The sequence below is a fragment of the Mauremys reevesii genome, linkage group 8, assembly GCF_016161935.1.
Source record: "Mauremys reevesii isolate NIE-2019 linkage group 8, ASM1616193v1, whole genome shotgun sequence".
Classification (NCBI taxonomy): Eukaryota; Metazoa; Chordata; order Testudines; family Geoemydidae; genus Mauremys; species Mauremys reevesii.
In genome coordinates, this window is record NC_052630.1 from 2591899 (window position 1) to 2606398 (window position 14500).

At 40.9% G+C, this 14500-nt stretch overlaps 1 protein-coding gene across 8 annotated transcripts in view; it reads left to right on the forward strand.

Annotated features, from left to right (window-relative positions):
- Positions 1-14191, forward strand: part of EBF1 (EBF transcription factor 1) — a 317919-nt gene extending 303728 nt beyond the window's left edge. For 4 of the 8 annotated variants that reach the window (XM_039485018.1, XM_039485019.1, XM_039485021.1 and 1 more), the window contains exons 15-17: positions 4079-4273; positions 4650-4718; positions 11099-14191. In XM_039485018.1, the coding sequence (XP_039340952.1) occupies positions 4079-4273; positions 4650-4717 (263 nt within the window). In that variant the 3' untranslated portion in view covers position 4718; positions 11099-14191. The remainder of the gene's footprint in view (positions 1-4078; positions 4274-4649; positions 4719-11098) is intronic. The other 4 variants (XM_039485023.1, XM_039485024.1, XM_039485025.1 and 1 more) reach the window with 1 other exon arrangement.
- Positions 14192-14500: the final 309 nt, after the last annotated feature.

Sequence of the window (14500 nt, forward strand, 5' to 3'; positions counted from 1 at the left end):
GAAAGCGCATGTTCCATGCTCTAACGAGCTTACAGTCTGAGGTTCCAACACTGCAAACGTTTATGCACAGGACTGACTTTATGCCCATTGACTTCAAAAGAGCTACTCAAGTGTGTAAGATTCAGCATGTTGGCAAGTGTAAGCAATTTCGTAAATGTAACTACTCATGTGCATAAGACAGGATTGGGGCCTGATCCTGCAAAACCATATGCATATAAGTAGTAGAAACTAATGGGAGCTGCCCAGTTCACCCACCCTTACACACATTGTGTAGTAGCTTACTCTGTGAGTAGTTCCGCTGGCATCAGTGCAAACTCAGTGAAAGAACAGGTCTGTAAGGATAGTCATGCAAGTGAGATTTTGTAGGGTCAGACCCTAACATGTTCTGTACATGTGGGATGCTAAATATATCAACATGTATAATTCTAAAGTTATCTGACATTCAGAATGACAGTTAATTATATTGAAATGTATGCAGTGATTCCAGATTTGAAAAGGGATCTAATAACAATTCAATTTGAAAATATTGACCTCGGCTTCTTAGCTTCCCAATATTTAGAAAAAAATGTTCTCCTACAAACCTAGCACTTTGTAAGCGGGGAATCTCCAATCAGTATTACTTCATTACTCTGATAACAATGGAATCTTTAATGTTACAAATTTTCTTACTTGTTAACCTGGATTTCCTATAATAGAACCTGTACGCTCTGAATTCATAATGCAACATGATTAAAAAGGCATCTTTTTTTGGAAACAGATGCCTGTAACCCATTAAAAATACTCCAGCAATTTATTATTTCATATTTATGAATGAAGCCTTTGGAGTAAGACTTCACTTCTCAGTCCTGATTGTTTGCTTTATTCTGTTTTTATTTTCGGGGGGGGTTGTGGTAGATGTGTCATTCTGTTAATATCTAATCCATTCAATCAGAAAATGTTTCAATCATGACCTGAAAATTAAAAGGTGGCATTCTTAATTAAATCAATAAACTAATTGCTGGATAGTAGCAATTCAATTTAGGTGCTTTGATTGTTCTTCCTTAACAAGTGCTTGCAGACACCAAGTGACTTCAGACTAGATTGTATCTGTCAGACTGTAAAACTTTGAACATTTAATTTCCATTAATTGATTTCCTCAGTGTTTCACAAATATGATATCCGATTCTCATATAGGGACTCAGATGGGATGATTTTTATCTGCATGAATGCAAATAAAATAATAATCCAAAACCCAGCTGATTTGAATTTTCTTCCTATAATATTTAATTATTCATAAACCACTCATGTTCATAAATAGTTTCTAAACCAGATGAACAATAAGAATAAGGAATCCCACTGGTAATAGGTCCCTTTCTGTTTTGGTTCAAGGCTGGAGTCCAATAATACTGTATTAACTGGAATTGTTTGGATGTATTTTTATGAAAACAAACTCCCTACATGATAAATCCATGACCCAAAGACATTAATTGCATTATACAGTAAATCAACAGGATTCCAAGTACTCAGCCATTTAAAAATCAAACCTCCTTTGTGTCAACTTTGCAATGTAAACAGGGGGTGTTTAAAAATCAGACACATCTGAATAAGTTGCCTTCATTTAAAAATATTCTAAACCTGTTCATAAACCCTGAAGACATCTATTTACTCCCATAAGTCGGGCAAGATGTTGAGCTGATATAAATCAGAGTAGCTCACTTGAAGACAATCGAGCTACACTGATTTACACCAGTTGAGCATCTGGCCCATGGCTCTGAATGAAAATGTAGCATTCTCGATATCCAGACTGTGGTCACAGATCCACCAGGAGGTTTTCTTGACTTGGCTATCATAAAAGTAAGTCCCTGTTTTCATTATCCTAAATATCACCCAACATATGATTTGTTAATCCAACCCTTCCCCTTATACCATCCCGTCCTCCCACTGTGCCATCCTAACCCACCCACCCATTGGCCAGATGAAAAATATGAATAAATATTTGTGATGCTGTGTACTCTGATGATGGCCCTGAGAGGAGTCCAATGGGGTCCAGAGAAGAAGGCGGCTTCCCAAAGCTGATTGACACTTTGAAGCTAGAAAACAGCCTGATTTCGGCATTTATAAATGAGAATGCACCATCACAGGACCCACAGGTCATCTTGAGATAGGCTAGGTGGAATTCACTTATCGGGATGGCAAAGAAGGTACACTTGGGAAGCAGGATTTACAGGGGTGATACCCACAATGAGAAAATTGCATTATGCAATTACTACCACATCTTACATAGGATAGAGTGGAACTGGGAAAGGTTCAGAGAATGACAACAAAGATGATCAAGGGTATGGAACTGCTTCCCTACAAGAGATTAAAAAGATTAGGGCCGATCAGCTCAGAAAAGAGACGTCTACAGAGCGATATGCTAGAGGTTCATAAAAATCATGAGTGGTGTGGAAAAAGTGAATAGAGGAGTGCTATTTACCCTTTCCCAGAAAACCCTGGGGTCACCCAATAGAAATTAATAGGCAGCAGGTTTAATACAAAGTGCTTTTTCACACAACTAACCTGGGGCAATCATCGCCTTGGGATGTTGTGATGGCCAAAAGTATACATGGATTCAAAAAAGAACTGGAGAAGTTCATGGAGGACAGGTCCATCACTGGCTGTTAGCCAAGATGGTCAGGGGGACAACCCCATACTCAGGACAACCCTAAACGTCTGACTGCCAGAAACCAGGAGTAGAAGACGGTGTGGATCACTCCATAATTGCCCTGTTCTGCACACTACCCTGAAGCTTTGGCAGAGGATGCTGTTGGAGACAGGATACTAGGTAAGATGGACCATGGGTCTGACCCAATATGGAAGTTGTTATGTTTTTATGTTCTAGTTCCAAGAATCAAAAAGAGTAAACGTAAATAGATGAAGCTATGACAGCAGCCATCTTGCAGTTTCAGCAGCCTCCATGCTGCCTATAGCTCAATTAACTTTTAGAATCTACTGAAAGTCACTTCTGCTGTGACCCCTCCTGACCCAGAGAACAAATCACAAGTCAGGAGACTCGTTTAACTCTCCACCCTTTTAATAGCACTTTTTCACCCCCAACCCATCCAATGGGAATAACAGAAAAATCCCAGCCACTGGTGCTCTGCAGCTGACTCTTGTCAAATAGGTTGGTTGGGTGCCACAAGCTCTGATCTTCTGCAGGTTTTATGAAACACTGCAGATCTTTCCAGACCCCTTTAGCTGCAAAGATGGGCTGCCTTCAATGCGGGTATCCCAGTCCAGTTGAAAGGCTTGGACTTTCCAAATAAGAACTAGCTCCAAGTTTCCATTTAAAATACTGTACTGTCCCTTCAGCGACTGAACTGGTATGATCTGCCACATTAAGTAGGTCCTAAAGATTTGTCCCAATCATAGCTAAAGTAGCTTAAAAATAATAATAAAGTAATGTGCTGGATGAAAAGGAAGAGTCTATCACACCAACAAGAATGATGATTAAGAACATAAGAACGGCCACACTGGGTCAGACCAAAGGTCCATCTAGCCTAGTGTCCTGTCTTCCGAAAGTGGCCAATGCCAGGTGCCCCAGAGGGAATGAACAGAACAGGTCATCATCAAGTGATCCATCCCCTGTCACCCATTCCCAGCTTCTGACAAACAGAGGCCAGGGACACCATCCCTGCCCATCCTGGCTAATAGCCATTGATGGACTTATCCTCCATGAATTTACCTAGTTCTTTTTGAATCTTGTTATAGTCTTGGCCTTCACAACATCCTCTGGCAAAGAGTTCCACAGGTTGACAGTGCATTGTGTGAAGAAATACTTCCTGTTGTTTTAAACCTGCTGCCTGCTAAGATTCATGATCAAGTACTAGGCACTAAGGCCTGTGAGATTTACAGTGGTGATCGCCATACACTATGTGCCAATTTTTCAGAAGTGCTGAGCACACGGGACTCTAACTGAAGTCAAGGGGAGATGTGGATGGTCTCAGGGCCTTTTGAAATCAGGACCTGTGCATCCTGGAATCAGGAATCTTTTCTTCTCAGTGTCTGCTTGTGAATTCACAGTGTAAGAAATGCTTGGTTTTGGGTTTTTTTCCTCTAGTCGTGCCATCAAGTCCAACAATGGCCTCCTCCACTAGCCTCCCGTCAAACTGTAGCAGTTCCTCTGGGATTTTCTCCTTCTCACCAGCCAACATGGTCTCAGCGGTGAAACAGAAGAGTGCGTTTGCCCCTGTCGTGAGACCGCAAACTTCCCCACCTCCCGCTTGCACCAGCACCAATGGCAATAGCCTGCAAGGTAGGTGAGATCAGCACGGGGAGGAAGATTGCTCCTCATGAAACCGCAAGGTTGCAGCACTACATTACGCACAGCATTTAATTAGGCGTGTAATTAGATGTTGGCAGAGGGGATGGAGCTTGATGGGACTGTTGTGGTCTCTGGCCTATAGTTTACTCCTGTAAAGAGTAACTGGAATCTATCCCCATCCCCCTGTGCCTAGCAGGTGACTGGGAACACGCCCTTTCTTTAACTCTACTAATCTTACTGAATTTAGATGCTATGGCTTTAAAAGCACCGATCTAGTGTTGTGATAAAAACGAGAACTATTTCCGCTTACTAATACCATCCTTTTTCTTTCTTTCCTCTCTTATTCCCTGTTGTCGTCCATTATCAGACCAGTCTTTTGTGGACTCTAGCAAGTACTCCACTGCAGGGTCTCTCCAGGGGCTGGCCTTCTCCTGAAGTACGTCACTCAATCTTCCCTTCCTTTTTTTTTTTTCTTTGTCATCGTACTCTTATGCAGAAATCCTTCCGACTCCGCAAGAGCTGTAGGGCGTCACGGCACATACACAGCGGCAAAGCTTGGTGCATATGTTTGCCTTTAATAAATACAAGTTGCATTCCTAACTAAAAGCAGCATTTCCCAGTTTACTGCATAACGGGACAAACTGCTCCTTGTGATTAATGGACTGCACGTAAGCCAATTAATCTCCTAAATGATGCAGTGTCCCTTTGAAAACCTCTTTGGCCATTGGTCATACAGGAGCTGCTTCTTTTCTATGTCCCTAGTTCTCTGATTCAAAAATATACGAATATGGTTACCTAAGTACGTAATCGTGTTCGTGCACACTGTGGGAACGGGAGATTAAACTCCAGTCAGCACTGGGGATGCTGCAGGAAACCGAACTGCCCATTTCATTGTTTGCTGTGACTGTACAATGTGGTGCCGAACCCTCTCTGATAATTACTGTACGCCACGTTAGCATGCTGAGACGTATACGTGTTCATGCTCATTCAGACCAAGGGGGTTTCATACGCAGATGCAGCCAACTGTCTCAGACTATGCCAGAGGTGGAAAGGTTTTCTGATGCATGCTGTACTTTAGACCTCAGGTTTGGGCATTTTCCTTTCCACGTGCCTGTGCAAGTCCGATAAAGAGTACTGAGCGGAGAATAAACCCTTTAGTCACTAAACCCATTTCACTTAGGGCTTGTTTCGGAATGATCTATTCAAAATGTGTGTAATGTCCTAAAGTATCTGCGTGCCATGCCACAGCTTCTGTCATTCCAAAGGGGAGAGATGCTTACCTCGCAGTCAGAGCTGAGATGGCATCATTCACAAAATAAAATCTATATGCATGTGGAGTGGGAAGAATTCATTCATAAAATCCAGCATCTATCATGACTAAAGATAAGCATTGCATTCAGTGTACTTTAGACTGATAAATTGGGGGTATAAATCCTTATGCTGAAATAAGTAGTTATAAGGCTAGAACATATGAATTAGTAGGTTTTTTGAAGTGTCAGTCAAACCCCTCATTTAACACGTTAGAAACAAAACAACCAGGTTTTTAATCGACAGCGAAACCTTGGCTCACAGAAAATGTGCTCTTTTTAAAAATCCATCATTGCCAGTGACCTGCAGATTTGAACAGCATTTATTTGCAACGGCATCAACTAGCACTATTTAGCCTTGTGAATAAAAATTGGAAACCGATAGTTGGCTCACATGGGCTTTTGAGAGTGTTTGTGTTTGTTCTGTCCCTCCCCCGCTTGCTTTGGAGTGGGGGAAGAGAATGAGCAGCAGGAGGTTTTTAAAAATCATTGTTTTTCACTTCATCACACACGGAATTCCAGATTTCACCTACTGTATTATGAAAAGCAATTATGGAATGAGCTTAGAGCACTGGTCGCAGTTGGGGATTGCTGATTGCCGCCTCGTTATGTCACATCCAGAAAACAGACCGATCTAAGTATGTCCCCTAATTTGTATTTAGCAATTCAGTTTCATAATAGGAATAAGACACCAGGAGAAACGGTTCATTTCTAGGGCACCACTGAACTTCTTGGTGAGTTAGACACACGGCCTTTAGCCCTGTGCCTTATGACACCACCCGAGGCATGCAATAATCACTCAGAAATGCACTGCCTGTTGTGTCTTATTGCTTAAATAAACAACCATGTATAAGGAGGCTGTCTTATCTCTCTTGGGCTTCTGGTTACACTAGAAAGCAATCAAGCTTTGCTTATGTAGCTGAAGTCACTAGAACTGCAGCCATGCTGATCTGTTGTTCTCTTTGCCGAGCAATTTTGTAAAACTCAAAATACATTATTTCTGTAATTTGCTAACAGCAGATACAAATGAGCATGGTATGGGCAGAAATAATGCCCATGTATAGGGGCTGTTCCTCTCTCTCCTTTAGAGGAGGTCTGATCTCATACCTACAGCATTTCCCTCTGATCTCTCCTTTTTTCAGAATTGATGGCATGCTGCAGTTGAGAGAATTTACATGGCCCTGTAGACGTAGCACTTAAGGAACAAAAGTAGCATGAGCTAAATGAGGACCTGGCAGAATGGAAATGCCAAGGCTTTTAGGCAGAAAAGATGTCGTTTTCTCTATTTGACTTGTAATTTAATTCAGAATATCAGAGCTCCTCAATAAGAATAATAATAGTGATGCCTTGAAAACCTGATGTACTTGTGTATCATTTCACTTCCACTGGCACCAGGTGCATCTCTTGCATTAATCTATGGGGAAATTTAACAGTCCTAGAGTGAGGAGTTGTCATTATTTGCATAAGGCTCAGTAGTGGCATTCCCACAAGTCCCCACTATGGGGCTGCACATAGTGGTACTGCCGCAGGAGGAGACCAGACTCAGAGAGATGTAATTTTGTCTCTGGGTTCCCCCCTTGCTCCTGGGGATGCAGTAACCTACATTAGACCTTCACCTGGCACAGATTACTTACCCTTCAGCAGCAGCTCAGCTTGCTAGCTAGAGTTGAGGGCGGCGACAGAGTCACCACTCCCTTCTCTTCCCCTCAACTTCCCCCCACCCGCATAGGAAGAGGCGTAGCGGCTTCCACTGAGGCTGCTCTCAACCCTGTACTTAGCTGAGCCAAGAGGGCCTTACAACCCCCACCCCCTCCTCCCAATTCCCACCAACGTGCTCTTCTTTCAGGACTTTCATCCATAGATCCCGAAGTGCTTCACAAAGGTAGTAAATATCATTGTCCCCATTTATACAGATCGGGAAACTGACTTGCCCAAAGTCACTGACCCGTAGAACATAGGTCTTCTAAGTCCCAGTCCAGTGGCCCACGCTAATCCCCCACATGTGCACATAGGGTGAATCACCATCTCACCCTTAACTGGGGCCCTGTTATCACCTACCTGGGTGGGAGGGGACTGGAATTCTCTAGAGTTTCCATTTCCTCAGACCCAACAAATGTCAGAGAATCCACAAGAGGCTTCCTGGTGGAGATGGCTGCTGGATAGATCCTTCATCTCCCTCTCCTGCATGGTGGCAGCATGGTCTTTCCATGGCTCCCTATGCCAGAAGGAGGGGAAGATGGGACCTTGTCTGATGAGGCCTAAGAATACTTTATAGCATCTTTTCCATCCATCTTTATAGCATCTTTACCATCCATGATTTTTAGGCCCAACTTGTCCCCATATAGAGGGCTGGAAACACCATGAAGTTCCCCATACCAAGTTGTGAACATATTCCATGGGCGGGGCAGGTTTTCCCCAGCCCCACAGAAGGAATGATGTTGGAGAGTTCAGCCCCCAAACCCACAGATCCACATAGATTAGGGAGACCAGACGTCCCGATAAAATTGGGACTGTCCCAATTTTGAGGCATTTGTCCCATGTCCCAACCAGAGTACGGTCGGGACGCCATTTGTCCCAATATTTTGTCTCCTGGTCGTCGTCGGCAATTCGGCAGAGAGTCCTTCAGTTGCGGACGGTCTTCAGCGGTATTTCGGTGGCGGGTGCTTCTGTCTTTGGCAGCAAGGTTTATTATCGCCGCCGAAATACCGCCGAAGACCATCTGCGACTGAAGGGCTCTCCGCCAAATTGCCGCCAAACTCCCGGACAGGTGAGTGTAAAAAAAACAAAACAAACCACGCCACCCCTGCAGAGATCCCGATATTTTCCCCTTAACATCTGGTCACCCTAACATAGATACTGTATATCTCAACTCCACCAATTTTAACTTTAGTATGCGTGCCCCTCACAGGGCTGGTGGGAGGAGAATGCATGTCTACCTGGCCTAAGCATGCCCTGAGTACGGCGCTTCAGTCCTATGGAGGGGCTTCTTGGAGGGTGACAGATGGTAGTCACATTGCTTAATGAACAACTGGAAGGTGCTCGGAGACTACTGTGCTGAGCACAGTATAAGAACCTGCATAGAATAGAAAGGGGCCCTTCTTTCTCACTGGGGCCTTTGGACATGACCAGAACAGGGAACAATCCTGGCCTTAGTCTCTGACTCTATTCCCCGACTTCGCCTCTCTCTAAGGTCAAACTGCAGAGCAAACTTGGTGTTATTTCTTTAGCATCGTCCCTGGTTTTATGAACTTTGGGTGAAACTACAGCAGCTTGTTTGAGGGACCCTAAAAATGAAGTTCTTTAAAAGTGCCCCAGATATAACCCAGCTCCATACCAGAATGCCTAGTGCAATCATCCTTTGCAAAAACATTGCTGGGTGAGACACTCCAAGAACAGAAATGCAGCTGGACAATTGGAACATGTCACCTCTTAGGATGTCATACAGCAACTGTGGATGTGTTTTGAATTCTCCCCTTCTCTCATTTTATTTAATTTAATCAATGCAGTTTACTTGAGCTGTTTTCCCTGCACTGATTAGACTTGTAATTCTTGCACATATGGTGGTGTTTGTGGAGAAAACATTTCCCTCTCCACCCCCAAATCTGCAAGTCTTTCACTTTGGCTTGCTTCTTATCAAGTGATTGCAGCTGTAATTAAAGCACAATGAATTAGGACTGAGTTTTTCCCTAAGAAATCATTTGCCCAGATGTCCGAGATGGCAACTCTGGTGTTTAAATCATGCACCCACGAAGTGCAGCCAGCCTGAAGTCTAGTATGCATTTTATATCCTCCTGCAAATAACTATACAACTACTATTTCAAAGATGCAATCCTGTCATAACATTCACGAAGAACCTATGCGACTACCCCTTGTAATGATGTTTACTTTTAATTAGCTCAAAAGCTTGTCTCTCTCACCAACAGAAGTTGGTCTAATAAAAGATATTACCTCACCCACCTTGACTCTCCTATGTTCTGGGACCAACACGGGTACCACACTGCATGTTTGCAGCATACCATTCAGCCACTAGATGTGCCCTTGTTCTGTACAGGTTGTAGTAGAGTGTGGTCCCTGGTAAACAAAGAGAGACAAAGGTGGAGGTGAAACTGTGAGGAAGTCTATTGTTTTTCTGTAGCTGTTTTCTGTAAACCAGTTTAAGAGAGACTGTGATTCTATATCTCATGATGCACCATTCCAATTGAAGGGAGTTTGCAATGGGAGCCCTGATAGGGGAAAAAAGAAGGAAATTATATTGGAAAGAATAGTGCAGTAAAATCATCAATCCACCTTAAACAAACAAAAGAGACGAAAATCTAAATTAAGACTAAAATTCTACTCTTAATTCATCCCAGTAGTGAAAAGGCACCGAAAGATTTGATGAGCCCATAAGATGCCATGATGCTGAGCCCAACAACACTGGGTTAAGGATTGATTGCAGCTTTAACTTGGAACTTTCTTCTGTAGGGGGTTTAAGTTGCTCTCAGGACCACTGGCTACACATGCACAACTCCAAGTAATGTCAATATCCAACAAGTTTTTAAATAGGTAAAATGTTAAATGAATCAGTGTGTGCCACAGTCTGAGAGAATCAAGGAAAGGAGTATAGGTGAGCACTGAGTCCACCCTGGGTCAGCTAGTGGTTGCCAACCCATCAGTTCTGCAGAGCTGCGACAACCAAATAAAAGAGCCTACTGGAGGAAATCCATCTTCTCAGCTGGCTCCTGTTAGTTAAGTGATAGGGTCTGAAGCTTTGATTTCCCATAGGCTTAACTGCTGTTCTAATTTGCAAGGATCCCAGTCAGCCTTTGGATCAGATGTTTCAATCCTGTATCATCATTCTCAGCATCACTTAGGTCTGTATCTGCTCATACTGGCCTACTCCTAAACTCTCTCACAAAGCAGCAAAATGTATTCTCAGTCTAGCCCAGAAACACTGAGTGATAGGTTTGACCATCCACTCTTCAGGGGTTTGAATACCGAAATGATCTTGTCTGGGAAAGCTGGCTAAGAAAAGGATCCAGTGTTAGTGTACATAAGGCAACAGACTATGGCTTTAGTATACACTGCTGACATGTGGGACGACAGCTGTATGCCCACACAGGGCACAAATGTCTGTTCTTCTTAAGAAATTAACAGAATTTATGAAAATTCTCACAGTTTTAGGCCTCCTCAGCTTTGCCAGCAGCAACCAAATTCTGCATCTAAGAGCTGAAAAGGGGTTGTCTGAGCTCAGATACTGTGCTAAATTTATGCCAGAAAAATGTCATTGATGCCTGCAGTTAGACCTGATTTACACGAGTGTCAGTGAGATCAGAATCAGATCTTTTGTATTTAATGCATATATTGTTATTCCTATCGTTTGACACTTGTGTATAATTCAGCTCCCAGTATAGATAGTATCTGACTGGTAAATGCAGTGAGGGTTTTGGAATTGAAGGTGTGATGCAAAGGAGTTACTTTTTTCTTTTTCTTTTTCTTTTTTTTCCTTCCTCTCCCCTCTTTTTAACAGCTATATCTGGCATGATTGTTCCTCCCATGTGAAAGGATTGCCTTGAAGAATTTTATTGAAGAGGTTGAATTCTGCTTCAGAGAGAAATCTGATACAAGTCCCAGAGTGGAACTTTTTACTCAGGCCTTTTTAAAAAAATAAAATACAATAAAATAAAGAGGAATCTTACAATAACTGCAGATTTTTAAACAAAACAAAAATCACCATCCTTGCAAATACCGAAATTAACAAAGAATCTGCAATTGCAAGGTGTTGATTTGAGTTGTCCATCCCAAATACTTGGGAGATATATTTATTCTGTGTTGATAAAGAAAATCCACTTTTTTCTTGGTTTTTGTTTTTTGTTTGTTTTATTTTTTGAAGCTTGATTTAACTCAACAGCCATTTGTCTTTTATAAATCATACAGTTCTGCAACGGACACTAGAGATGAAACTTCATATTTTTAATTTATGACCCTTTTCTAAAGCTGTGTAAAAGGAAATGAAGTGGTAACATTTACAAACAAGTCAGTAAGGGACAGAATAGAAGTGCCAGTTAGTTTTTTTAGAAGAATAATGGCCATTTAATTAAGAGTCGGCTCATATGTGTTGTTTATCCAGGGATGGTTTGCTAATCCGATACATTTTTCATTCTCTAATTAAATAGATACCACTCACTAAGCATTTGTTCTTTTAAAACAGGGAGAGAATTTGTAACCTCTGTTTTTAATATCAGACTAAATAATTGTGTAAATAATGCGATGAGAAAAGTTGGTGAAAGTGTAGCTAAGGACATGAATAACGTAAGCTGATGTCTTTAACTCTGAAACCCAGTGCCTCTGGATATAATGCTAAAACTGCATAATTAGACTAGCATGGCTCTCTGTTTAGCTTATATCAGAATCTTTCCAAATGAGTGGCCTCCCTTGAGTTTAGCATAACCTGAGCTGTGCATACAAATCTCCTTTGGATTGTGTGTCGCTGTCTAAAGACACGGACTCAAGCCATTATTACATGTTGGGTGTAATCATAAATTTTCCTCCTCACTTTAATCTATTTGTTTCTATGGGGCAGAACCAGAATTGACTCGTCTGCAGTTCTGCATTCTCAATGATCTAGAAGCACACACATTTTTTGTCAGCCTCCCACTAGGATTGTTGCTGTATCAGCCGACCCTCTCAGTTTGTAGCATAATATATTAAGCAACAGGTAACTGTTTTTGAATAGTAAGTGGAAATATGAATTTGAATTTGCAAGTGGGTGGGAGGGGGAAGGGCCGTGAGAAGGTTTCAAATCAAAACCATAGGTTCTGTTTTACAGGAATTTTGCTATCATTATCTGGGAAGTGTTCTTAAAACTATTAGTCAAAGAGGCAGCAAAGCTCTGAAGATGCATTATCTGATATTTTTTCTTTGCTGTTGTGTTTTGTATGTAGTTATAAATACTGTAGATTTTTTGTGATTTTTTGCCAAAGTTGTTGTTCTATTTATACATTTTAATGTCTTAAGACAGTTTTTCAATGTCACACAAAATTACTGCATATTTTGCAAAAAGAGCTCACTACCTTTAGCTTGCACATACTTGCAAAATTAATTAAAGGGAAAAAAAAGCTTTTTTGTTTTGTTTGGGGGGTTTTATTTGTTTGTTTTAAAGGGGATTTTGTAAAATATCCATATAAATAATGTATTTATCTTTGGAATTTGTACATTGCTTTTCCCCTCCATCCCCAGTTTATTTTATTGTGTATGTTTGCTATGTGAAAAGTGCTGATTTGTTTGGTCATTCACCGTTGTATTAGCTGTTTAAATGTGATTTTAAAACATTTCATTTATAGCGTTTTTTTAAGATTGTTTTAAACCATGCTTCCATTTTTTATTTCCACCTAAAAGCCATTGTCTATTTTTGTATTATTTGTAAGTTAAGAAGTTTTTTCCAATATATGGCAAAAAGTAGCATATTATTCTTGTAGCATTTAGTTATGTAGATTTAAAAAAATATCCTTTGCTTTTGAGGCTTAACAAAAAATAATGCTGTTTTACTCTATTAATATGCATGGGATCTCTCCTCTTTGGAGTGACGCATTTTTGTGCATTAAATATGGGGAGAAACTTCATAGAACTCAATGAAAATACTTTCTTTCTAAAGTCTGCTTGTATATTTCTCTGTCTTTCACATAAATATAAACCAGCAGATTGGATGCCTTAACAATGCAAATCATATTCATTTCACTTGTACATTGTACTGTGCACCAGAACTGTCAATCATCACTAACATTCTAAGAAAAAAAAGGAATTGAAAAGCACAAAAGAACTGTTTTTGTTACCTTAAGACAATGTAACTTTTTTCTAGTAGAGCAAGAAATCATTTCCAACGATGCTGCAACTGTGCATGCTTCCTGTATGAATTTTGCAATGGTTTTCACTAGAAAGTCACAGTGTGATCTTTTTGGGGGGGAAAGGCAAATAAAAGAAAAAAAAACTGGAAAATGTGAGAGACATCAATGTATTGCTTCTCTGTACTCGAAACGATTATTCCAATTCACATAGTAAGCAACAGCATGGCAATGTAATCAAATTTAAAGCCATATTTTGTCCAGTGACACCCTTGATTGGTCTTGTAGAACTCCATTCTAAGTCGTAGCCATTTAGACAGCCATGTTAACCATGTACATTCGTAGCCCTTTACTTCGAAGTCCAAAGATCCATGAACAACGTGTTTTGTTGCAGCTATTTATAGTGATCGGATGAAAGGAAATTTATCAAAATCTCCCTGCAAAGGACCCCTGTCTCTTACTAAGTAAAAGATGCCACTCTTACAGAATATGGCTTTAAGTGGAAACATTCAGATTTCCGTTTCAAAAGGTGAAGCTACACAATAACTGGATTGCATAAAGTATGCCTATTTCCTCACAGTTGTACTAGGATGCAGCTAAAATGAAGTCATCTCTGAAACTACTAACCTTTCACCTTCTTATCTAAATCTTTTTGAATAGACACACACACTGTACAGTTCTATTGTTAGAGAAACTAACTACTGTAGAGATTGTTATAATTTTTTTGCAGAAATTCAAGCTGTAAAAACTTTTCAACTTTCACAATATTTAATTAAAGTTACTTCCTGTCTGTGACTAGAGCCCCTGGTTGTGACTTTATTTATCTGCTTCTACTGCTCAACAGACCAGGATAACTATAAGGTGGAAGCCGGAAGCTTCTGAACTGTCCTTCTTAAAACACAGAGCAGCAAGAAGTGGCAGAATAGCACATGGAAATCTACTTTGCATGAAAGTCCTCTCCTGCTGCATTGAAACTCCTCTTGTATTGATTTCAGTGAACTTTTGCTTATATCACATTATTACAATAAGGCTTCAAGGACAGATTCTAGCTGTGTTTTGTACAGCGTCTACGCACAATCATTGTGCAATAA